Consider the following 26,618-nt stretch of genomic DNA (forward strand, 5'->3'; position numbering starts at 1 on the left):
GTATGCCCTCTCGTAATTACATTACTAAGTTTTTTTAAGATTTTTTGTCAATTAATAGTGTTATTATAATCACTTTTCAATTTTATTTAGTATACCTTTCACAATAACCTTATTCACAAGATTTTTGAGAGTTTTTATTTTTTTAAACATGTTCATGAGGCATTTCGAGTTTTTACAACTTGTTTTTATTTATTTATTTTTTTAGTTTTTTTCTCAAATTCTGTACATATCAATATTTTATCCTTTTTTTTTTAATTTTATGATTGATTTCCTTCCTTCATTTTCAAGAGATTTTAGTATGTGGGAGACAAACAGTAGGTTTAAGGCAATATGATAATGGGTTTATGGATTGAGATAATTGTGATTAAAAATGTTTTCGTTGAAAAAATAATATATAATGTGAAAAGATTCGTATACAAGAGAGATTGTTAGAACATCTTTTTCCCCTAAACAACTAAATATTTTTAACATATATCGTTTTAGAACTAAGTACTTTCAAACACATATTAATTTTTTCATATACCAAGTATAGTTGTTTCCAAAATAACAAATACAAGGTCAACTCATTGAAAATAAATTAATCATATCTTGACCATTGATGAAAAAAGACAAGTCTAAAAAAACTAAAAAACTGAGATGGAAAACTTATAATGACGGTTCTTAAAACACGCCTTTGAGAAATATATACAATCAATTATCGTGACTATTAACTATTGTTAACCTTTCGATAAATTTTGATTTAGTTAAATATTGATTTATAATGGATATACTTGTAATTAAAAATACTTTATATATTAGGTGCAATTCTAACTTACATGCATTAAACTCATTATAATAAGTTTTCACTTTTTTTTCATCACCAAAACATTTACTATATATATCACTTAAAACTGAAACTGACCTATAGTAAATGACCTACAAAAATATTACTACGTCATCCTTTATGTTATTACGTATTACGTCATTTTTAATGACATGTGCATGACACGTGTTCATCATCATTTTATATTTTTACACTGATATATTTACAATATTTATAAAATATAAGGGCAACATATATACTAATAATAAAAATATAATTAACTAAAAAAAATATTACTTACTGAATATATACTAAGAGCAGGTAAACACAAGTAAAACCAATTAAACTATTTTGCTAATGAGAGAAAAATAAAATGCACCCTATCATTATTGATAAAAAGCTTGTAATATATTCTATAGAAGAGTAAATTTGTTACCTTTATGTATTTTTCTAAAGCATTTATGAACAAACAGGCAAAATAGCACAATCAATTATAGACTTTGGAAGATACCACAAAATTTTACATATTATTTGTTTCAGTGTATGGACTCTTCATGAAGACGAAAATGCAAGGTAAGTTGCATGTTTGTTTTGAAGAATATGCGGATGACTGCAAGCACAGATTGGGTGATGAAAGCTAGAAACTTTATTCTTTGTAGTGACAAGATACGAAATGATGTACTGTTCGCGCATGTTGTTTAAAAAAAAACACATTATTTTTTTAATGAAATATTGGGTGCTTTTTATGTGTTACCATATGCTTTTAATCATATGTAACATAGCCAAACATTGAGATTAAATAATACAACTTTATTAATGCAATTAATAGTTGTAATAATAATAATAATAAAATATGTTTTTATAAGACCAAATTAATATACCTAAAAAAACAATCTTGAATTTCTCACACGTGTTTCCACTGACCATTTCTATTTCTTAAATTGAGGTGTCATAATTATTTGTCTTTTCGAAATTGAGAGCGGAAGATGATCGCAAAAAACACGACTCAATCAAATGCGTCGGTATAGTAATTAATGGATGTAGTTAATTTAATATATGCAATTGTTATTTGTACTATGTTTTTGAGTCTTTACTTAAATAAAACTTTTGAAACATTTTTTTATTTATCATATTTATTAAATCATTCACAACTTTTTTTTTTCGAATATTTTTATTCATCCCTTAAAATAAACAACGCTACAATCATCTACCTGAATTTTTAAATTCATCCATTAATTGATTTTCAAATCCTTTCCTGAATCCAGACATATCTTTCAAAGTATTTTCGTTTTCATATTTTTCAATAACTTTTTATCTATGAAAGAAAAATAAAATATAAAAAGTATGCAATCTTCTACAAATGCAAGGCTGAAGAAAAAAAAACATACAGCTACCAATGCACGTAGCAGTAAACAACTTTTGCATGATAAAAATTAAGAAGATGTTTTTTTAACAATTTTTTTTTGACAATTTATAATAGTTTATATGGTAGTTTATGATTGATTCATTTTAAATATACATACTAAAAGAATAGTGACACATAATCTATTTTCAAAAAATTATTAACACATTATCCTAAAAATTATTTATTAAAATATATAACATAAAATTATTATGTTTGGATGAGACTTTAACGACCAACTTCTGCATTTTTCTATATATATAATCGATTCGAGATCCAATACGAGGTATTTTGTTTTATAATAATAATAATAATAATAATAATAATAATAATAATAATAATAATAATAATAATAGAAATAGAAATAGAGTGCTACATATGTCATTTTGCTCATTCTTATTTAATGTATTTCTTTATTTTTTTATATTGACGTAATCAGATAACAAACTTGAAAAACTGGCTTATCGATAGAATAAGGAAGAATAAGGAAGATAACTGACATCACTCAACCACCGTTGATTTTAAAAGAAGACATGCACTATGAATAGATACAGTCATTTTTACTTTCGTTGACATTAACAATATCTTCTCGTCAATTATTATTTTCACATCTCAATATTTTTTATTTGTTGTACTAATTCACATTAAAATTGAATTTAGATTTCCGTTCACATTAGATATTATGCAGAAATGACTCAATCAGTTCGCACTGCTATACACAATAAAAACGTGAATGTCCCTGTAACCTTTTCTTTTATCAACCCTATAAAATGTCCACAAAAATGGTAAAAAGTGATTTTTTTATTATAGAAATTCAGGTTAATTTTAACATTTATAAACTATTATAATATAACAAATTAAGATTCATAAAAATATCATAACGTTGGTTTTCCATCTTATTAATACTTACGCTTTTTATTTACTTAAAACAGATACAAATTATGTAAAAAAAACGTAATTAAATTAAGTAAGACACTCAATAATTCCAAATAACATTACCAAAAAAAAAATTACATGGAAATTAAAAAAAAAAACTAACTGAGTTCTAAAATTAATTCCGATGGAAAAAAAATTCCAGCCTTTTCGATTGTTATTAATTTAACAATTTAAATAACGAAAACCAATTGAAAGATCAATACAAATTCAAATTCCCATGATCAATTCAATGTTTAACCATGTTTTGACTTCTTACAAATGTAATAATCTTTACAAATTTATGTTCTCGTGTTTTTATTTGTAAGTTTTAGATATTAGTTTATTCTTCTAATGTTGTTTTATTCCATACCTTTAATAATATTTGATTTAACTTTAAAAAATATAAAATATTGATTAAGATAACAAATTCAATTATGAAATTTTAGATTAATATGATTAAATTATGTTTAGGTGTATCGTTCATATTTATTATTTTATACATATAAGGTAATTACTTATATTTTTTCATTTTAATGTCGTGACCAATATATTTTATATTATTTTTGTTAAATAATATATTTATATGTATTTATCATTTTAAAATTAAAGAATGATAAATACCAAAGTACATTTAATGAATCATTACAACATTACATTTAGTACGATAAAATTGTATTGTATTATATTTAATAACTCTGTTATTATTTTTGTCTTTGATGTTGAAATTAATGTTTCTAATATATTAAACATGAATTATACAACAATCAATGAAAAATATAATTATAATTAAAATTTCAAACGTTTTCATATATTGAGACTAAATCATACACTCCTGAGTAAATCATAATTCTGTTCTTAAAAAAGTATAACTTGCGAAAGAAAAACATCGAACCAGTAAAAACAATACAGATAATATAAAAAATTGAATAAATTATATATGCTTATGTTATTTATAGAAAAAACATATTTAATTTAGTCCAGTTTCTAAAAGAATATAATTATCTTAATTTTTTTATTTTACACTTTCTATATTTAACATTAAATTTATGGGTGCAAAGTTATATGGTGTAATTTGATCCGTTTTAATATACAAATCCTTAATTATTCCTTTCTCCAAATTTTTTAAGTAAATATTTATTTATGTTTTTTTTTTTAACAATTGAGTCTTAATTTTATTAAAATATGAGACATAACAAACTTTAACAACACACAAATTTTTACATGTATATAAATCCATATTTATATATTGTTTTATCTAATGCGAGATTTTGTTTATATTTTAACGACAAAATTTGCTAAAAATTGAAACATGATAAGAGAAGAGGTAAAGGATGGAGGTGATGTAGTTAATGATTAATATTGTCAAAAAATTTGTGGAGTTATGTAGTTCATGGATGAAGAGGAAGGAAAGATGATTTGTTGGGAATGAGAAAATATGGAAGGTGAGTAGCTTAAGGATCTAAGAAAAATTTTAAAGATAGAAAAATGATTTCGTTTATCCTAAAATTTTTGCGTTTTTAATTCACAATAAAACCTCAAATTTCATTTATAGTTTTAAATATTGTTATCAAGTAAAATTCATAAAAAAAATAATAATATGTTACATATGTATTAGTTACCAAATAAACATGTCTCGTAATTAAATTGTTAACATCGTTAACAAGACCTCGTTGAAATGCTTTAACAAAAATTAAAATTCAAAAACAATAAAGACCTGTTTGAAACCTTTAAATCAAAATTGAGATAAAATAATAATAATTAAACATATGTAAAAGTTAAAGGAGGTTAAGGAAAATAATTTTATCTAAAATTAAGTTAGTTTGTAAATATATATTATAAATAAAAAATAAGTAACAATAAAAATATTAACAATTAATTCACAATTAAAAAAAATATGATTTTGTACTAGCTAACAACCAAAAAAACAAGATTTATAGTTGACATTTTTTTCGTTCTTTTATAATTCTATACTTCCGATTTAGGTATTAGCTCATATTTAAATTATTTTTTAAATATATTTCAATTTCACATTTATATTTTACCTCGTGTGTAGCACAGGTCAATTATAAAGTCTAACTAGTCGCATTAAAAAAAATGTCATATATCTAAACCTTAACCATTTTTCTCATAAAACACTAACACTTTTCTTTTGAAGAAATTAGCATCAATTAGAGTGATTTTTACATAAACTTAAAGCGTATTAAAGATCGAGACATTCATCACATAAATCCCATGTTGAGTAATATAAGATCTTGATTATCAGGGTGATGATGATGATGGTGAATTGCAGACTGAAAAAAAAAACTACGGTACATGAGGGAAGAAAAGATGACATGGCGACCCATTGCACGTGCGAGGAGTGGGGTCCCACTTCCTAAAATGTTTCAGATAGGGTTGCAGACGAGGATTCAGGAATGCAATGCATTGCAGGGAGGCAAAGTAAGGTATCAGATTTATTTTTCTTTATTACTTTTTAATCATGTTGTTGGTGCCATGACTACTTTTAGTAAAAAAAAAATAAAAATTAAAGAATTTATATATGGTTATAAATTTGTTACTAATATTATTATTTTTTTTTTGGCAATTTGCCTATAGAGAAAAATTAGAAGGAAGATGAATGTGTATTATTATTTGTCCTTGTCACAAGTAGAACTAGGGTAGGGTTGGTACTAGTGGCCACTCCCCTCCGCCAAACCCAAAGAGTACAAAACCTACATAACTATTAGCGTCGTCGATGTCTCTCTAAACAACTCCGTTTGTCATTTCCGTTCTGGAAGCGGGAAACGGCGCCATTTCCAATCAGCCCCTCGTCGTTTCGCTCCTTTCCCCGTTTTGCGTTTTTGATTCGTTCGTTAAACCCTTTGCTTTGCCTTCTCTCCATCTCTTATTTTTTCTTCGGCTTTATCTTTAAGCCAAAGCGTGAACCCTTTTCTTCTCCTTCTCAAACCCATAACCCGATCATCCGCTTTTGAAATTATCGCGAGATGGATGAGAATTTGCTCGACGATATTATCCGCCGGCTCGTTGCGGCAAAGAACGGTAGAGCAACGAAGCAGGTGCAGCTTACGGAGGCGGAAATTCGACAACTCTGCGCTTCCTCTAAAGAGATCTTTCTCAGTCAACCCAATCTTCTCGAACTCGAGGCTCCAATTAAGATTTGTGGTATATTTTTTTCACGTAATTAGTTGATTAAATTATAATTTTTTGTATTGCTTGTTGTTTTGTCGGTTTTTGTCTTGTAATAATTGTGAATTGTGATGTGTGGATTCTGTAATTGAATGGAAAACGTGGGGTGAACCTGCCTGTGATTCTGCTTGTTTGTTTTACATGCGGTTTGGGATTACCGTTTTTTGCATGGAATTGAAATTAGGGGGCGATTAGGATTGGGCGTGACTACGAAGGTCTTAGGTTACGGCGTCATGTCTCTTTCCTATCTCTTTTGGTGCATTGAATTTGCTATGGGCCATTTAGGTTGGTGTGTGCTGAAGACGGGATTGCTGCTCACTCTTTTGTTTCGTTTTCTTGCGGCTGTTTAGAAGACAGGTGAGGAATTGGGTGGTAGCAAAGGGAAGTGTGATCAGTGGTGATAGCTACTACACTTCTGAGATAATCAACAACTTCTGCAAAATCATAAATTCTTCATTTGTGTGGAATTGTGTGTTGAGGTTTCTGTTTAAATGAAGAATTGTTTTCGATGCGTTGTTGGATAGAATTTATGCCTTCTAAAGTTCTATACCTCAATAATTGCATTACTACTTGCAGAAACTGATTTTCTGTAAGTTTGTTGTTTATCTGTCAGTGTCACGTATATGGTTGATAGGGACCAATAAGGGGGACCAAGGGTGGAAACAGAAGGGATTGATGGGCTTTTGGGGTTGTAGATATTGTGCCCCTTCTGTCAGGCTTCTGCTGCCTTGTGATGTTTTCCTGGTTCGACCAAGTTGCTTGCCTTGATGACTTTTCCATGGTACTTGGTTTAAATGGCCAATAATTGTGACAACTCCCGAAGCCTACCCATCTAACTTTCTTTGTCATGAATTTAAACTTTAGGGTTGCGGTGTTGGCTGCTGTATTTATTTTTGTTTTTGAAATTTTGACATTGGAGCCTGTTTTCAACTTATTATTGTGCTTTGCACTTGAACATCTTTTCAGTTTTAAGTAGTATTGTCATGTTTGAGTAGTTGATTTATGTTAAATTGGTTGAAATTTTACTGTTTTCTTTTCTAATTTTAATGCCTTGCTGCTTTAGTTTTTTACTTTTTGGCACCTTTTGGTTTGAGGTGGTAAAAGCCCTAGAACATTTAGGTTGCCTTCCTTTGCTTTTGACCACTGTGTTATCTGTAAATGTTAAATAGTAGATGGCATCTGTGTTAAACGATTCATTTGCAGGAGATGTTCATGGCCAATACTCAGACCTTTTAAGGCTGTTTGAATACGGGGGATACCCTCCAGAAGCAAATTATTTATTTCTTGGAGATTATGTTGATCGTGGTAAGCAAAGCATAGAGACAATATGCTTACTCCTTGCATACAAGGTCAAATTCAAGGAGAATTTCTTTCTTCTCAGGGGTAACCATGAGTGTGCCTCCATCAACCGAATATATGGTTTCTATGATGAGTGTAAGAGGAGATTTAATGTTCGCATCTGGAAGACATTTACTGAATGCTTTAATTGTCTACCTGTTGCTGCTCTGATAGATGAGAAGATTCTTTGCATGCATGGTGGACTATCACCTGATCTTAAACATTTGGATCAGATACGGAATCTTGCTCGTCCTATCGATGTGCCAGATCACGGTCTTCTCTGTGATCTTCTATGGGCTGATCCTGATAAAGATCTTGATGGGTGGGGAGAAAATGATCGAGGTGTGTCATTTACATTTGGGGCTGACAAGGTTGTTGAATTTCTTGAACAGCATGATCTTGACCTAATTTGCAGAGCTCATCAGGTAATGAAACCTATACTTTCGATTTCTCTATAGTTTGGCATGCATGATGTATGCGTTTGCAATTTACTACCCATATTGTTAATGTTTAATGAAGAATAATCACATGCATTGAGTAGATTCATTATTTTTTATGACTGAGAATCAGAGGGAAAATTAGGGACAGAATGCATGAGAACGTGATTAATTTGTGTTTTCACCTCATGCATTGAGTATTGCAATAATAATTATTTTGTTTAATATTTTAATCCGTAATTTTCTAGCACCAGTTGGGTTTTCTCTTTCTTTTCTGTAGCATCAACTTTGACAGCTTGTTATCTATGGTGTTTGATTGATGATCCTGATTTTTGTTAATATTATACTTGTATTGCATTGTTTCTCTGTCTGTCTATTCTAATTTATTGGACATTTACTTGGCTCATCGGTCTATATTCTTTTTAACGAATTGGTGAATCAGTATATAGAAATATTGGTGAATCTGGTTTGATGTTTCCCTTTTGAAATTTTGGGCTGTGTTTCAGGTTGTAGAGGATGGATATGAGTTTTTTGCCAAGCGTCAGTTGGTGACTATATTCTCCGCCCCCAATTACTGTGGTGAATTTGATAATGCCGGTGCTATGATGAGTGTGGATGACACTTTGACATGCTCTTTTCAAATACTTAAATCTTCTGAAAAGAAAGTGAAAGGTGGATTTGGCAACAACACATCAAGACCGGGAACTCCACCTCATAAGGTAATAAAGATTGAAATTACTTTAAGACATGCACTTGTTCATTAATATTTACTATTTATGCTTATGTATGTGGATAGCTGTTTGTATGTTCTAATGTAAGTATGTCCCAAACTCGAGTTTTAATCAAGAAGGTGACTGTATCATAACTTCTAGGTCTATCTATTAACAACTATGATCCATGTGTATTACTTAAGTTGGTTATTGTACATATGAATCAATTAGTGTGGATTTAACCTGTCCAAAAGATCCAAGTCTCGCAGCCTTACCACTGCTCACAATTATCTTAGACTTTTATACCAATTTTCTGGCTAGGTTACGTTCTATTTGGGGGCATGAGCGTCAAGTGAAACAGTGACCTCTAGTGCAGAGCCCGTGTTATGTCGTGAGGGGGGCAATTCCTCTTAACGAGGTTTATACCTCCTTCACGTGTTCAAGGAGTGTGATGTTTGTAGATATTAAAATTCGTTTAGTTGTTCACCAATGTTGATTTTCCCTTCTTTTTACCTTTTTGCAAGCCCATCAGTGTGAGACAGGATGAATAAAAGGCGAAAAGAGTAGTATGGATTTTGTTAAATTACTTGAGCATCTATTAATTGTGGCTTGAAAATTTTGGCGAAGTTGTTAGCTGCCTTCTTTTCATTCTATCATATGCTACGTATGTTTTTTAAAATATACTACCGAGTTCTAATCTATCCTACCCTTTTGCATCCAGGGTGGGAAGAATTAACATTTCGACCCATACAAAGGTCGATGAGCTCAATAGAGGCTTTCATTCTTCGTTTAGTTCAAAGGCTTATCGTTCTGTTGCCTGGCATGATTCACAGCATATATATAAAGCATAGCGTCTTCTTTCCTTGGTAACGAAACTAAGCTGTGTAGCAAGGAACAGGGCACTTCATTGTGCAACTGATTGACCCCCTTTCCTTTGTTTCTTTCTTTCTTCCTTCACATAGTTTTTTTAATGTACAATGCAAATTCAAACATTGTAAGGAGAAATCTGGATATCTTATTTCGTCGCGGGAAGTTTAATTTAGGTTAAATTCACTTCTCCTTGCTTAAAAAGTTACATTTTATATTTTAGTCATTACTAATGAAATTTACACTTTAGCTCCCTGTGTTTTATATATCATTTGTATTGATTTTTACATGTCATAAGTTGGATCCTATCGAATTAATTTGAACCAGGTTTGCTTTTTTATGAATTGAAATGTAAGTTTTTAATGTTGTGATTAAAATAAAGGAGTAGGGCGTCAGGTACTGCAGAAATCTTATTTTAATCTGTTTTATTTGCATCCCATACTGAGTGTGGCAACCTCTAACAAAAGAAAAATATCACCAGGCAATGCAATATTTTAAATGTATGTAAACGTTTAAAACAGTGTAATAAGCATGCAGTCTGTTAGTATCTTGAATAATGTTATATGAAGATTAAAACATCGTAATTTGTATGTGGTCTTTGAAAAAACTAACATCAACAGCGCTTTAAAACTTGTGAATTGTTATGAGTGTGTAATTATTGAAACTTTAAAATCAGAGGAAAGTCAGAGTAAATGTACCTTCAGTTCATTTTTTCAGGATTTCATTCTTCTAAAGAGAGTGAGTGACAATGTGTTTATATTTCAACACATCTGCGAATTATTATACTATATGATATTTACATCAACGATTACCAAAATAAAAACTTATTCTATGTTTAAGCGTTAACCAATAAAAAAAATGAAGAATAAAAATGAAATATGAAAAGTAGTTTTTAAAATATTTATCTTCAATTTTTTTGTTCTCCTCTTAATTTTCTCTCTTCGTTTATCATGACAGCAAGCATCATCACTATTTATCTTTTTCTTTTTTCTTTTTGTTCCCATGCTTTATCAGTATTAAAATTCAAAACGAATCATTTTCATAAAGAAGGGAAAAACTAATATGCACACCAAAATGTAACACAATCAACCATCAAACTATAAGTCATATTGTGACGATTTAATATACTAGTTAAATATTTTACATTCACCCGTTGCAAATACGATGTATGTGACAGATAAATGATATTTAATTCTTATTCTTATCATATACAAAATCTCGTTGAATCGCTGACAATTACAAAATTACAAACTAAATCAAACAAACTAGTTTTTTAGTTATTAAACTTGGAAAAATGTATAACAATAAAAAATTCTATCAAAGCAAACATTTTAAATAATCTTAATATTAACCTTGTCTTTTTCTGAATTCATAAAAAAATTATTAACCTTGTCTTGTTTTTAATTGATGAAAAATATTTCTAGAAATAATAAAATTTAAACCAATTCTTTTAAAATATATCCAGAATAACCGTCTTCGTCATACTAATACTTTTGAAAGTATCATCTCTAAAAATGTAGTATGATTTGGTGAAACAAATTTGTCCAAATTGAAAGTCTATGTATCCCAAAAATTGAAAATTAATGGAAAGATGTGGACACGCGTTAATACAAAATTAAAAAATGCGCCACTTTAAACTTTCCATAAATAAACATTCTATGAAAGTGGAACAAGGACATATATAATTTAGACCCAAAAAATAAATAGGTTGCTTTGGGGATTAAATAAACTGTGTTGTGTGTTAACTCTAGAGAAATAAAAAACGTGAATCTAACAATTACAAACTAGCAACAGCGAATAGAGTTCAAATCAAGTGTCCAAACCAAACCTTTTCGTTTAAAACCAAAACTCGCGAATGGAGTGATAGAGTAATAATCATACATGCGCTGTGTAGCGGTTATTCAAAAAAAAGCAATGAAGTGAGAAATTCGATTATCGATGAAGTGCAGATCGGTGGCGTGCATATGGTCCGGCACGCCGTTTCCTCACCGCGTCACCGCCGTCGCCGCTTTGACGGAACCACCGACGCCAACCTTTTACACAGCCGGATCGGATGGCTCCATCATCTGGTGGACCATCTCCAGTTCCGCTTCCACACCGGTATTTTCAATTTTTCTGTTCTCCTTTCCAATTATCAAATAATTATAACAACTATTTCTCCTTCAATCGCTAAGAGCCGCGTCGATTTTGCAGGAAGTTAAGGCGGTGGGCGTGCTGTGCGGTCACGGCGCACCGGTTACCGATCTCGCTGTATGCAGGCCAATTGCAGATGCAGGAAACGGTTATACTTCGAGTGCAAGTAAGTTCAGTGCGTTGATAAGTGCGTGCTGTGATGGTTTTCTGTGTGTGTGGAGCAAGAACAGTGGTCATTGCCGGTGCCGGAGGAAATTGCCGCCTTGGGTTGGCACTCCTCGTTTAATTAGAACCTTGCCTTCGACACCGAGATATGTGTGTATAGCGTGTTCTTTAGAGGGGAATGAAGGATTAATTGATAGAGAAACTCAGCCTAGGAAGCCTCCTAAATGCACTGTTCTTATTGTGGACTCCTATTCGCTTTCCATTACTCAAACTGTGTTTCATGGAAGTCTATCCATTGGTCCAATTAAGTTTATGGCACTGGTGTTGGGTGATGACGAGAAGAGAAACTCTGTGTTTGTGGCTGATTCGGCTGGGAGGCAGCAGATGGTTCCGATATCAGAGGATCGAGGGGAGAGCTTGGCGGGTTCACTTGGTGATAAAGGTCAATTGGAGACCTCTTTTTTCGACGAGGAATTGAGTAGTGTGGAGCAGATTGTTTCGGTTTTAACCTATGGGAATGTTGTTGCTTCAATATTGGAAGATCGGTGTGTCTTCAGGTTACTGAATCATAGTGTGATTGGAGAAGTTTCTTTTGTGGATAGCTTATTCAGTTTGGATCAGGGTTCTATTCAAACACATGCTGTTGGTGGCATTTTTCTTGAGAATGATGATGTGGAGAATGTGTGCAACGGCAACGAATATGGAAACTCGATTACAGTACGATTTGTTGTGTGGAATAATGTAGGTTATGCAGTTATATATAATGTATTGTATCAGAATGACGTTTTCCAATGTGAACCTCTTTTTGAGATTCCTGGTACTCGTTCTCAACCTGATATGAGATTATCTGTTTTTTTTCAACAAGTAAGTCAATATCTTGTATGCATCAAGTCAATTTGCTATAATTACGAGGACCCTTTACTATGGAGACCACTTGCCACAATGTGGTCATTGCATGATTTTAGTGATGAACCTGGTAGATTGTATCGTCAATGCAGAATGGTCGGTGATGGTGTATCTTTCACTGGCTGGTTTGAGAAATCGACTCAGCTCAAGGGACTCGATGTACTTGAGACTACTTCTACTTTTGGTGTGAGTCCAAGTTCTGATATTGTAGACAACAAACAAGCTGGTACTGGAACTAATTGTTATGCTTACAAAGGGAAGGTCGTTTCTTCCTCCATGATCATCTCCGAGAACCTCTTTACTCCTTATGCTGTTGTATACGGTTTTTTAAGTGGAGAAATAGAGGTTGTAAGGTTTGATTTGTTTCAAGGGATTTGCTTGGATGATGCAAGTTCCAATCCTGATGAAAAGCCAACTGCTTGCAAACAGTTTTTCTCAGGACATACAGGTGCTGTACTTTGTTTGGCAGCACATCAAATGATGGGTAGTGCCAAAAGCTGGAATTTTAAGCAGGTTTTGGTGTCTGGAAGTATGGATTGCACGATTCGAATATGGGATCTTGACACTGGCAGTCTTATCATGGTAATGCATCATCATGTGGCTCCTGTCCGTCAAATTATTCTTGCTCCATCTTTGACTGTGCATCCTTGGAGTAATTGTTTCCTTTCAGTAGGAGAGGATGCATGTGTTGCTCTTGTTTCTCTAGAGACTCTGCGAGTGGAGAGAATCTTTCCTGGACATATGAACTATCCTTCTAAAGTTTTATGGGATGGAGCAAGAGGTTATATTTCCTGTCTCTGTCAAACACATTACGGAACTTCTGATGCTACTGATGTATTATACATTTGGGATGTAAAGACAGGTTCACGTGAGCGAGTCCTACTTGGGACAGCTGCACATTCAATGTTTGATAATTTTTGTAAAAGCATCAGCAAGAATTCCGTATCTGGCACATTGCTGAATGGAAACACATCAGTCTCTTCCTTACTCCTTCCGATAGTTGATGATGCAAGGTTCTCTAACTCCCCCTTAAATCGTTCAGACAACTTGCTTACTTCATCAAGGTCGTCACCAAATATTTCAAATATGACTGAGCTGAATTCTTCCAAAACAAATGCAGGTAAAGAAATTTCAGTGAAGCCACATTCATCCTCTCAAATTGGTCTTTTGAGTAGCAAGCTTCCTATCAAATGCGCTTGCCCTTTCCCAGGGATAGTGTCTCTGTGTTTTGATCTTGCATCCTTGATGTTCTTATTTCAAAAGAATGAGTCCATTGAAAATGGTGGTGGCAAGCCAGTCAATATCAATTTGAAGCAGCAGGGAGTCCAGGAGCAAAATCCCAGCTACCATAATGCAGAAACTTTAGAGGGGCATGACTTGGTTAACCTGTTTGAAGAATACTTACTTCGATATAGCTTGTCATATCTACATTCTTGGAGTGTAGACATAGAGCTTGATAATTTGTTGATAAGTGACATGAAGCTGATGAGACCAGAAAACTTCATCGTAGCTTCTGGTCTGCAGGGGGATAAAGGATCATTGACATTGACATTTCCTACTCAGAGTGCTAATCTTGAGGTAATATTTTGGACAGTACGTTGGGACTTATTTCTTTTATCTCTGTTTCCAACGGTTCCTGAGACATTAAAAACCATGTTTCAGCTCTGGAAATCATCATCCGAGTTTTGTGCAATGAGATCGTTGACAATGGTGTCCCTTGCCCAACGTTTGATTAGCTTGTCTCACTCTGGTTCGGCAGCCAGCAGGTATAGTGACAATTACATTAATAGAAAAGAAAAAACAAATCCAGTTATTTGTACTCTTAAATCTTTTTGCTTTTATATGAAAATCTTTTAATCACAGCTTTTTATAATTTTTTTTTCTCGGAACCCTCTTTTTTTCCCTAAACTTAACTTATCTTAGAAACGTACTTTAAATTTAAATTTTATAAACCACGAGATGCTTTTTTAAATGCTACAAAGTTTCAAAGTTCTATTTGATGTTCTTTTCTTCGCAAACTGGAAAAACCATCCATTTACTTATGCAGTTCCATGTGCTATGGATGTCATGTTATAGGTGGATTCTTGTTATTTTTTGAAACCTGCAGCTCCTTGAAGTTTTTCTTGCAACATATACATATTTTTTCATGAATAGAAAAATGATGAAAATAATAAAAGATAAAAGATGTGCCCCCGACTACCATGGCCAACAAGATATTTTGGATCCTACGTTGGCTGCAGTCGAACTGGTCAATAAGCAAGACAAGTTTGACATTTTTGTAAAATTCTGAATAGAAAAAGTATTCATCAGGTGTAGGATAAATAGTAGTAGGTTTTCCATGGCTGGTTTTGGTCAAAATCCCTTAATTTTGTGCTGCAGTTAACATTTCCTTGAACAATTTTAATTACATAATTAGGAGATTTAATTAGTTTTCACAATTAGGATGATTAATAGGTTTAACAATATATTTTATATTTATTATACAAGATCATTGATCTTGAATTATAGGGATAGACTATATCCATCATAACTTAAGATTTTCAGTTATGTCTATGTATTCTATTTGAGAGCAATTGCTCCTCTATGAATAACATACGAAACAATTTTTCTGACATGGTCTCAATGCTCTAAAATCCTTGGGAGCCTGTGTAATCTCTTGTGCAGCCTGCATTGCTGCAAAACAACATTCCTTTCTTTCTTCCGCTGTATTCACCTGCGTAGCATGCATTGCTGCAATAGCACAAACCTTTCTTTATTCCAATGTATTCATTCTAGGCCTGCATTACCATAGTTCAAACCTAAAAGATGTCCGATACACAGAAAACTCGACCCACCACAAAGTTCAGCACAAAGGAGATTGTAAAATTAAGGGGGTTGCTGGACACAATAACAAAACCTGCAGACTCAGGTAATTGCTCCTTAGCATTCGAATGTCATATTCTTTATTCCTATACACTCAATGCCTTAAATTCCTCTAAAGAAGTTGTTTGGGTAGTTGATTCTTGTGCCATAGACCACATGACTCAGTTATCTACTAGGTTTATATCTTATAGACCCTGTTCAATATAGAAAAGAATTTGGTTGGACCCCTTTTGATTAGGCTCATCCATCATTCAGTACCCTACAAATTATGTTTCCTAATTTAGTTTAAAAAGTTGACAAACAAATGTTTCATTGTGATACTCATGAATTTGTAAAGTACAAGTGTGTAATATCCTCGGAAAAGCTAAAGAATAGTAGTCTTATTCAACAACTCTCTAAATTTCCTCCAGACTTTAGGATAACAAATCATCTTGTAGCTCGAGTCTTTGGTTATGTATCCTCTGTCCATGTTCATCCTAATCTTAGGGGAAAGCTTGATCCTTGAGCTATTAAGTGCATATTTATTGGTTACTTACCTACCAAAAGGCATACAAATCCCTCCAACAAGACAATTCTTGTGTTGTGATGTCACCTTTGATGAAACTACACTATATTTTCAACCTTATCTTCAGGGGGAAAGATCATGCATTGAAGATAAGTGTTAGAATATTTACCTATTTATCATTATTATATTATGTCTAGGATTACCCTATTTATCATGATTATATTGTGTCTAGGATTACTCTATTTATCATGATTATATTGTGTCTAGGTTACCCTATTTATCATGATTATATTGTGTCTAAGGTTACCCTAATTATCATGTACTCTTTATCAATTTATTTTTATAAATAGAAGATTATGAGAGGGATCAATCAAGCCCTCAAGAATTATTTTACAGTTTAATTCTCAAGTTGGTATCACAGCAGGTTGTCTGAATCTTTTCTACCTTTGTCGCCGATGGCCCGTGGCAGCTGCCACCGGCGGCCTTAAAAATTTCATCTTTTCTTAAATACCTCAATGAGTAGTCCTGTTCTGGTTTCTATCTAGTCTCCAAACCCTAGTTGTTGTCCGCAATTGTCCGGCACTGTTTGTCGCTGTCTGGTGCCGTTTGTCGTTGTCTGGTGCCATTTACCGTTGGCACTATTTTTCCACTGTGAGTAGCTGTCCACATAAGTTTGTCACCATCAACCTCTGTGTTCTGTCATTCCGACGTCGTCCGCTAATGCCCGCCACCGACCACCGCCACAATTTAGTCTGGCGACCAATGGATCTAGATTGCCTCCTTGAGCCATGGTCAACCCTGCCTGTGTCAAGAGCTAGTTCTCATCCAAGCACTGCCACGTGCGCCACATTTGTTCAACCTCCGTCGTCGCTGTTGTCTTGTTTTCTCTGGCAAAGTTAGGGGTTTTGTGCGCATCGAGGAGCACGACCCATCCCTGGTTGTCGTTGCCCCATTCTCCTCCACATGCAACGTCACGCACGACTTCTCTACGATCAGCTTCCAGCGTGTGTTTGTCACGCGCCACCTTTCCGGTGTTGAAATTACACTGTGATACTGCCATTCGTCTCGCTGGAGCCTCCTGAGTGCATTTTGGTCCTTGTTTCTTAGTTTTGGTGGTTGTAACTCAGACCTAGGGTTTTCTCCTTTGGTTGTTTTGGAACTCTAAGTCCTTCAGATCTCTGTTTCATCATTGTTTGACTCATCGAATCATGTTGAGTCCATACACGTCCTTGGTTCCTGATTTCAAAGTCAGCAGACCGCTCTTGATGCCACTTCGTCACTTTCAATCGTTATTGGTCACTTTCTCCTTGGGCCCGAGTCTAGTTTGTTTAGCTCGTAGTTCTTGTGATACAGTGTTAAGTATCACCATTTGGGAGTAGTCCAACACAAAACCTTTGGACCTCCAACCTATCTTTGGTCTTTAATGTCATCATAAGTCTCAATCTTTGTTCCTCGGATCTGTCATCCTTACAGTTCTCAACACAATCCAACCATGGTTCCTAGTGATGCTTTGATGAATAAAGGAGACCATTATGACATTCCACCTTCAAAGTTTCCGTCGTTCGCCGTGAGGGGAGTATGTTTCAGTCACTACAAACCCCCATCAGTCAATGATGGCAGTTTAGTCCCTGCAGTATGTTTTTGTCCATTGCAGGCCCCATCCTTACTTGATGACAATTTAGTCCCTGCAGGCTCTATCAGTTAGTGATGACAATTTAGTCCCTGCAGGCCCCATCAGTCAGTAATGGCAATTTAGTCCCTGCAGTAAGGGAGAGTATGTTTCCAGCCACTAGTTAGACACTAGTCAAAGGCCCCAACTAGTCAGAGATGACAGTCCCTGCTTTCAGCCACGGCAGGCCCCAATTAGTCAGAGATGACAGTCCCTGTAGTTTTGTCGCTTACAGCCACTGCAAGCCCTAACTAGTCAGAGATAGCAGTCCCTACATTTTTTTCGCTTTTAGCCATGCAGGCCCCATCCTTATTTGATGACAATCCAGTCTCTGCAGTTTGTCGTTGTCTGCCACTCAACATTCACTTTTGATGGAAATCAACTTTATCAAAGTCACCCTACTCGAAGGTTCATGGTGTTAGATGAAGTTTTGTGGTTGTCCAGTATTATTCTCCATAAGCTTATGAGCAGTCTCTTTGGTTACGATATTCTCTCTTGATGATCTGAAGCATATGTGCATCTTGTTTGAAGCCAAAGTTACCACGTCTATTGTCTCGACATTTTAGACAAGTTGATTTTGTTGGATTGAGTTTATTTATTTCAAGCTTGGCACATACAATCTGTATGCTCCAGCTTGAGGGGAGTGTTAGAATATTTACCTATTTATCATTATTATATTATGTCTAAGGTTACCGAATTTATCATGATTATATTGTGTCTAGGGTTACTCTATTTATCATGATTATACTGTGTCTAGGTTACCTTATTTATCATGATTATATTGTGTCTAAGGTTACCCTAATTATCATGTACTCTTTATCAATTTATTTTTATAAATAGAAGATTATGAGAGGGATCAATCAAGCCCTCTGAATTATTTTACAGTTTAATTCTCAAGTATAAGGATAATTCAATCTTGACAGAAAACCTCATTTTCCCAAAAATTAAGTCTCATTAATACTCTATCATCTATTGAGTCTAATACTTCACCATCTATTGAGTCTAGTCCTAATACTTCACCTTCTATTGAGGCTAGTCCTAACCGGTCATTCATTTTAGTCTATTATTGGCAAGTTGGGAATGGATGACATCCACTCACCAACTTGAGGGGGAGTGTCAGAATCCCTTGATCTATGTTGCAGTTAATATTTCCTTGTACAATTTTAATTACATCATTAGCTGACTTAATTTCATTTGATAATTAGGAGGATTAATAGGCTGACAATATATTTTATATTTATTGTACAAGATCGTTGATTCAGAATTGTAGGGAGGGATACATTATATCCATCATAAATTAGGATTTTTAGTTATTATGTCTATGTATTCTATTTAATAGCAATTGCTTCTCTATGAATACTGTCAAAAACAGTTTTTCTGACAGTTTTTCATGATGCTTGCAAAGATTCTGTCCCTATTATGTTATATTTTTGCCCTCTTACTAATTTTACTTTTACTGTTTGGGTAGTGGTATTTTTGTGCAGTTTAGAATGTAGTAACACCTTTTTAAAGCCGAATTCTTTAATTTATTAAACAATTAGTCTTAAATTATTTTCTAAAAATGCACTCAGTTTGAAAAAATGTGCTGATGATTGATAGTATCATATGTATGCAGTGCTTTAGCAGCCTTTTATACTCGGAATTTCTTGGAAAATTTTCCAGATGTGAAGCCACCTTCATTACAGGTTGTAATATGTAAACGTGCTTTTGTAGCTTTATAATTTTATTTGCAATTGATTTTATGCATGTCCTATATTATTTGTGTTGTGAGCTTGTGAAGAATATATGATAACTTACGACGCATCACACTGCATTAGACATGAGCCAACTCTCAATAAAAGAATAAGATTTGGAGGGATATTCCAGAAGAAAAAAAATAATAGGAGACTAGTGGTTAGGTTTAGGTGGTTTCAAGGGCAGTGAGGAGGTTACATAGTTAAATTAGGTAAATTGTAATAGGAATGTATCTTTTTGGTAAATAATCAAAACTAAGATTTTCAGTGGGAGGAGGGAGTGCCAAGGATTCTTCCTCTTGTATTCTACATTTTCAATACTGATATCCTCCTTTCTACCTTTCTCTTTCTTTCCTATTCCTTTTAAATTCTTGTGAATCCTTTGCAGTTGTTCTGTTTTAGAATCTTATCTTTTATTTCTTTCACAATATCTGTTATTGCTATTTTCTTCATTTTACATTCTTTTAAGTCAATCTTTCTGGTGTAGAGCTGCACATATTCAGAAATGTATCTTGTAAATTCATTTCTCAAAGAGGAAAAGAGTTACAATTCAGTGTAGCTCAAGCAGTTCGATTTAGAAGTAAATCAGTTTTTTTTTTTTTTAAAAAGTAAACTAAAATAATAGTTCAGCTTTTTTCAGAACAATTGTAATTCAGTTCAATTCAGTACTAATGTGGTTCAGTTCAATTTTGTAATAGACCTAGTTGTGAGGCACGAGTATTTCAGAAGTAGTACCACATACGTTAGGTACTTTTGAGGATACAAATGGCTGGAACACAAGTTACAATCCTCTCCTCCTCCACTTCCAATAAAAACTGCATCATTATGCTGCAATTTTCCCTAAAAAAATAGGAGGCAGTTGAAGGAAATGGATTATAGCAAGGAGAAAACCCTCAATTGTTTTGCCTTTGTTGTTTGATTGTTCCTGTTTCTTGTTTTTCTTAAATTTCCTTTTTGAGGAAAATTTTTGGTTTCAAATACCTAATTGGCCATTGAATGCTGTCCGTTGTGTGTTTCCTAGAATAAGCTGCTCTAAAGGGAGTTTGTTTTCTGAAGGTTTTAGCTGCATTAAAAATTAGTGGGTTGATTAATAATATGCACTTTTAATTCATTGAGGGTGGATACTCCCTTACTTTCTCGCTTAAGAAACAGACTCAATTTAGGCCAGCTTTGTCCATGTTTCTTGTGTTTTTGAGGTAGCTTAAAATCTGGCAGTTTAGTCTATTCTCTTAGTTGCAGCATAACATTTTATGAAAGCTATTTTTTATTTGTATTTTTGTTCCATGATCTTACTGGAATGATCAATTCCAATACTTGATTAATATTTTTTGTAGTTTGTCATATTATGGGCGGTGGACTGTGCCCATGCCCTGTGGTATTGAAAAACTTCCTTATTACTTGATTTCAACTTCTGAAGGCTATCTCCTCTTTTTGCAGCTCTTGGTGGCTTTTTGGCAAGATGAAAGTGAACATGTGCGTATGGCTGCACGCTCTATATTTCATTGTGCTGCCTCTCATGTTATTCCTCTACCTCTATGCAATTTGAAACCTACTGAGTCAAACGATATGAGTTTCCATACTGGAAGTCGAGACAGGCATAACCTAGGAAACAAGCGGGAAGAGAGTATATCTCCTAAGGTAGAAAAACAAGGAGTTTCCCAAGATGAGGAATCCAAGATACTTGCTTGGCTAGAATCATTTGAAGTGCAAGATTGGATTTCTTGTGTTGGTGGAACTAGTCAGGATGCAATGACATCTCACATTATTGTTGCTGGTGCACTGGCTATCTGGTATCCTAGTCTTGTAAAGCCAAGTCTTTCCAGGCTAGTTGTTCATCCATTAATGAAGTTGGCTATGGCTATGAACGAGAAGTATAGCTCCACTGCTGCTGAGCTCCTTGCAGAGGGCATGGAAAGTACATGGAAAGAATGCATTGTCTCTGAGATTCCTCGTCTGATTGGGGATATTTTTTTCCAAGTAGAGTTGAGTGGCCCATCTTCCAAGTCAGTGAAAGAAATATCGGATGCATCTTTTTCTATTAAAAAGACATTGGTGGAGGTTCTTCTTCCAAGTTTGGCTATGGCTGATATAACAGGCTTTTTGGCTGTGATTGAAAGCCAAATTTGGTCTACTGCATCTGATTCACCCGTCCACATGGTGTCCTTGTTGACTCTCATAAGGATCATGCGTGGTTCTCCAAAGAATTTGGCTCAATACCTTGACAAGGTTTGTGAAAACACTTGTTGCTAACGCTAGCCTTATTTTTATTAATCTTTCTGGTAGATTCATCTTACTGCGTCTAATTCTAGTTTGATTTTTCACTTCACCTCATGTTTTTGGTTAGGTATCTACCTCCAGACTTAATTTACACTTTTAATTTTTTTGGCTTCAATCCACCTTTGATCCTCAAAGTTGTGACTTTACAATTTTGGACTCTACAAATTTAATTGCACATTTGGTCCTTTAGTTATCAAAATTAACTAATTCTGATCCTTTTCTAATATGTCATCCAATCGCTAATAAAAAATGCTAATGTTTCTGTTCCTAATATTAGGTGTTAAACCTTGCTATTAATATTATGCATGAATAAATAGCTAACAATGTTATCATAATTGGACACACCAGTAGTATTTTCTGTTAGCAATTGAATTCAATGGTGGAGCAAAATTGCATGATTTGGAAAAATTAGTATATTGTTTTTTAGTATATTGTTTTCTTATTTTTCTTTTTTGGAAGATTAGATTGTTACAAATAGGTGTAAGGAGAATGTAATAGATATGAATGATTATAATAAAATTCATTCTCTTTTCAAGTATGACCAAGAAAGGTTTAAAGGTTAACAAACAGGCATGATTTGAGACAAAACATCAGGGTATCCTTTTATCCATGTAACTAATCTCACTAGCGGGAAAAACCTTTGTTGTAGTTTTCTTACTTATATACTAATGTTGACAGCTTGAACTATTTGGTATTTATGCTGTGCAAACTGAACCTTATCAGTATCTGTCAGTTCTTCATTTTAGATATGCATTTGTTTCATTTTTATTTTGTGTACTTTCTTATAATGAATTTCCTATTCTTATCTCTTTCATTACTTATTTCTGTTCTTTTTCTATTCCTGACGGTTGGGAGCAGACTGATTCTTGTATTTTGAGAGGCTATCATCTGTTCGTACTGAAACATATGATTTTCTAGTATTTCTGTCTTCCCCATTAGATTTAAATTCATACTGCTTATTTGTTTTGAAACATTGAAGCATGAATTTTTGTGACAGTGCGTCAGATCTGCAGGTGGTCAACTTCATTTTACAGACTATAGATCCTAGCAACTCAGTCATGCGGAAGGCATGCTTCCAAAGTTCAATGACAACTTTCAAGGAACTTGTACGTGTATATCCCATGGTGGCTGTCAATGATTCATGGACCAAACTAGCAGTTGGAGATGTGATTAGAGAAGTTAACAACGCAAACATCAGGGTTTATGATATGCAAAGGTATTAGGATTCAGATATAGATTGTAATTATTGATTTCAGAATGCGTTCAGGCTGAAATGTTGAAATATCCTCCAATTTCTGTCTCTCTTGTACTTGAGAGAAGTGCACTTGATTTTATGCCATTTATATATTATATGCAGGGTGGGAAGATCAAAGAAATAAAAACCATTAGAAGCACCTAGTAGAATTAATTAAAAATTTGAAGGGAAAAAATAACAATAATAATATATTTAAAGGGGTGAAAAACAAGGTGTCAGTCTAGCTAAGATGCCAAAATATATAGTGTTGCCTAACATGACGTTGTATACTTGCTGCTTAGTCTTACCCCTGATTTTATCCTAAGTAGCTGACTGGTATTTTTTTTTTGCTTTGATGGTATTCTTCAACATCATATTCAGAGAATGATGGAGAAAATCACCAGATCTAATACGTACGGTGGCATTTGTAAATCATTGTGACAGTTTTAATTTTCATTTTCAAATAATGTGACTAAAATGATAATTTATAATTAGTACCATCATTACCATGGTTAGGCTATGGTGATATAGACAATTTCTTAAGAACTTTTAAGGTTTGATAAAGTGAATTAGAAATTTATTTTCGACCTAACCTACATTCCCATTTTATACGATAATGGCATGTATAACTTGTTCTCTTCTTTTCTTTCGCACTTCTATGGTTCCCTTTTTGAAATTTCTGGTTCAAAATGTTGTCATGTGTTTCTTGTCTCTTAGATATCTGGAGATAAAAGTTTCCTAAATGGAGAGCCTTCGTTTTTTATGCAGTGTGACAATGATAAAGGTTTTAGATGCAAGTGGGCCTCCTGGACTTCCAACTCTACTCCCAGCATCATTATCAGGAACAATGTTGACCACTGCTATTTCAGCACTGAGCTTTTCACCAGATGGAGAGGTACTGACAAATTATGCTGATAAAAAACCTTGACTACTTGGTGTTTCATGATATGATTTACTTAGCAGATTTTGGATTACCTAACCTAATAATTATATATCTAAAGGTTTGATCTTATTCAGAATCTTAATTATATTAAACAAACTATAAACTCTGATATATCTGTGACCGAAATATGGGCTGCTACTGGTTTCAGATCATATGTATGCTGTGATAATGTGATTAATAAATTCAGTTGGGAATTACTGACTACTCAGAAGAGCAATGTTCCTGACAGACTTCCTTGTGGCTCCCCCATCCATTTTCGTTCACTATATTGTTTTTTATGATTTGAGTAAGCTTTTCGCATTGGTTCACTTTACTTGATTGGACCAATTAATAAGATGAAAACCTTTCTTTCACATATATTCTTTTCCAAAAATCTGAGTGCACTGTTAACCAGAGAAAGCACTCTTGTATGAGCATAGTGCCTATAGGGTAGAATCATTACAGAACATTATAGCGTCATAAATCATTTGATCCATGGAGTTGACCCATTCTGGTGAGGAAAGGCTGGATTGTTGTTTTCTGCTGGAACATACACTTCGAATTTAAAAGAAAATGTTTGAAAACTTGTTTATTTTTTATTCAGAAGGAGAAATGCATCGGATTATGTGTACCATGCACCAGAACTTAGGGGTAATAATTTCCAATTCGTTCCAAAAACATGTTCTGTATGGATATTATTAGGAAGTTTGCGAAGGTTTGCTTTAGTCTCTGCACTCTGCAAGGATCAGGATTACACGAACATCCAAACTCTTTCTATTGGAGAAAGAATATTTGTGAACTTTTAGGAAGTAATGATCAAGAAAGGGGTAAATTCTTTAGTTCCTACCCTTCTGGTCAAATAAAAAGATTCCTAACAAAAGTGCTACACTTTCTATAACACATTACCTATTATTGCTTACAAAATAAGGAGCTGAACTTGTTAAATAAGATATGGAACCCTCAAAATAATTTGATTTTCAATAAATATCAACGAATAACAGTGTGTTCAAGAATATTAGAGAATGTGCTGCTAGTATTTTCTTTTCCCTGATTATTAATAGCGCCTTTAATTTCTGCCTATTTTATGCCAAATAGTGTTTCTTCTTTATCGATCTATTTGCTTCAAGATTGGTACTTATTGTCAGCATCTCAAACTGATATTTCTTTCCCACCTATACCCCAATATTCTTCACTGTTAGGGGCTGGTGGCTTTTTCCGAACATGGACTACTGATTAGATGGTGGTCACTGGGATCTTTCTGGTGGGAGAAACTCAGCCGGAACTTTGTTCCTGTCCAGTGCACCAAACTAATATTTGTTCCTCCTTGGGAAGGATTTTCTCCTAATTCTTCAAGAACAAGCATAATGGCCAATATTTTGGAAACTGACAGGCTGCAGAACTTTCAGGTAATCTTTATATATAGATTTATGTGTGTGTATGTGTGTGTATGTGTGTGTGTGCATATATATATATATATATATATATATATATATATATATTTCATACTGAAGCTATTTACATCCAGCGAATGAGCCTAGAACCCGATCTTCAACTGAAACTGATACCTGCGAGGAACAAATATTAGTTTAACTAGGTAAATGATGAAAGCATAATAGAAAGTTGTTTGAAAGCATACTAAAATACATTCAATTGGTTGAGATGCATGAATATAAATGGTAGATAGATCGGGATGAAAACGTTCATTTTACCATTTTCATTAGGAGTCATGAGGTCATTAATTAATTAAGTCATCTACCATGTCAAAAAGTTTATTTCTTATATTGAGAAATAGCACCTATATTTTCTTTGTAGGATAATGCGAGGGATTCAAATCACGGGGACAGTCCAAAACAATTGCTTCATAATTTGGATCTCTCCTATAGACTAGAATGGGTTGAGGGGCGGAAAGTACTTCTTACAAGACACGGTCATGAATTGGGCACTTTTCAGTTATAAGCGTCTACTAGTACCGATTCTTAGAAATTCTTGCTGAGAATTTTCATTGATTCCATAATTTAGTTGAGGCTGTCATGAAACAACACTATAGCTTCTATAGCCAGCCCAAACTAGCAACAGAAGATTTTTTACTAGCTATACTAGCATAGAAATTGAAAAGTTATTATGTGGAGCTCCTATAATTTGAGACACAGCCTTTGGAGGATTTTTAAAGAACAGCTTGATGATATCACTATAAGGAGCCAATTGGATGTCCGTAGTATGAGTTGAGATACTTTGGCTATCTTTTGGATGAAATACTGGGAAAAGGAAGAAGTAGGCCTTTCAATATAGGAACTACGAACTTATTTGCATTTGGGGTGCCAAGTAATTACTAAGTTATTCAAAATGATTAACCATTCCGGTTGACTATTTGGTCTCATAAGTTAAGTAGTTTCTGAAGTCCCCGAAGAATAATCTTGAAAAATTAGTCTTCACATATTGTGTAATCTTTATATGGACAGAAATTACGTTGATCTCTCCCCAATTTTTCGGAGAGCATCCCCTTAAATTTTGTATAGATCTCTGGCTTCTCATGCAATTTGAGTATTTTTTTTTCC

General features: G+C 33.7%; 2 protein-coding genes across 4 annotated transcripts; both read left to right on the forward strand.

Annotated features, from left to right (window-relative positions):
• Nucleotides 1–5,765: 5,765 nt before the first annotated feature.
• TOPP3 (type one serine/threonine protein phosphatase 3) lies at nucleotides 5,766–9,923 on the forward strand. The gene is made up of 4 exons (XM_047300325.2): nucleotides 5,766–6,281; nucleotides 7,509–8,068; nucleotides 8,587–8,799; nucleotides 9,512–9,923. Exons 1-4 carry the CDS (start codon nucleotides 6,104–6,106, stop codon nucleotides 9,524–9,526), a joined length of 966 nt encoding a protein of 321 aa, XP_047156281.1. The 5' UTR covers nucleotides 5,766–6,103; the 3' UTR covers nucleotides 9,527–9,923.
• Nucleotides 9,924–11,400: 1,477 nt separating this feature from the next.
• On the forward strand, nucleotides 11,401–26,618 carry LOC124827315 (Transducin/WD40 repeat-like superfamily protein). Of its 3 annotated transcripts, XM_088103221.1 has the most exons (10): nucleotides 11,407–11,757; nucleotides 11,851–14,439; nucleotides 14,524–14,627; nucleotides 15,653–15,769; nucleotides 19,513–19,582; nucleotides 21,068–21,856; nucleotides 22,921–23,123; nucleotides 23,910–24,036; nucleotides 25,263–25,469; nucleotides 25,876–26,618. In XM_088103221.1, exons 1-10 carry the CDS (start codon nucleotides 11,596–11,598, stop codon nucleotides 26,017–26,019), a joined length of 4,512 nt encoding a protein of 1,503 aa, XP_087959347.1. In that variant the 5' UTR covers nucleotides 11,407–11,595; the 3' UTR covers nucleotides 26,020–26,618. The 3 variants fall into 3 exon arrangements, with proteins under 3 accessions (XP_087959346.1, XP_087959347.1, XP_087959345.1); XM_088103219.1 differs by lacking the exon at nucleotides 15,653–15,769 and having other exon boundaries at nucleotides 11,408–11,757; XM_088103220.1 differs by lacking the exons at nucleotides 15,653–15,769; nucleotides 23,910–24,036; nucleotides 25,263–25,469; nucleotides 25,876–26,618 and having other exon boundaries at nucleotides 11,401–11,757; nucleotides 22,905–23,095.

This window comes from Vigna umbellata, chromosome 1 (assembly GCF_029865625.1).
Source record: "Vigna umbellata cultivar VRB3 chromosome 1, Vumbellata_1.0, whole genome shotgun sequence".
NCBI classification, from domain to species: Eukaryota; Viridiplantae; Streptophyta; class Magnoliopsida; order Fabales; family Fabaceae; genus Vigna; species Vigna umbellata.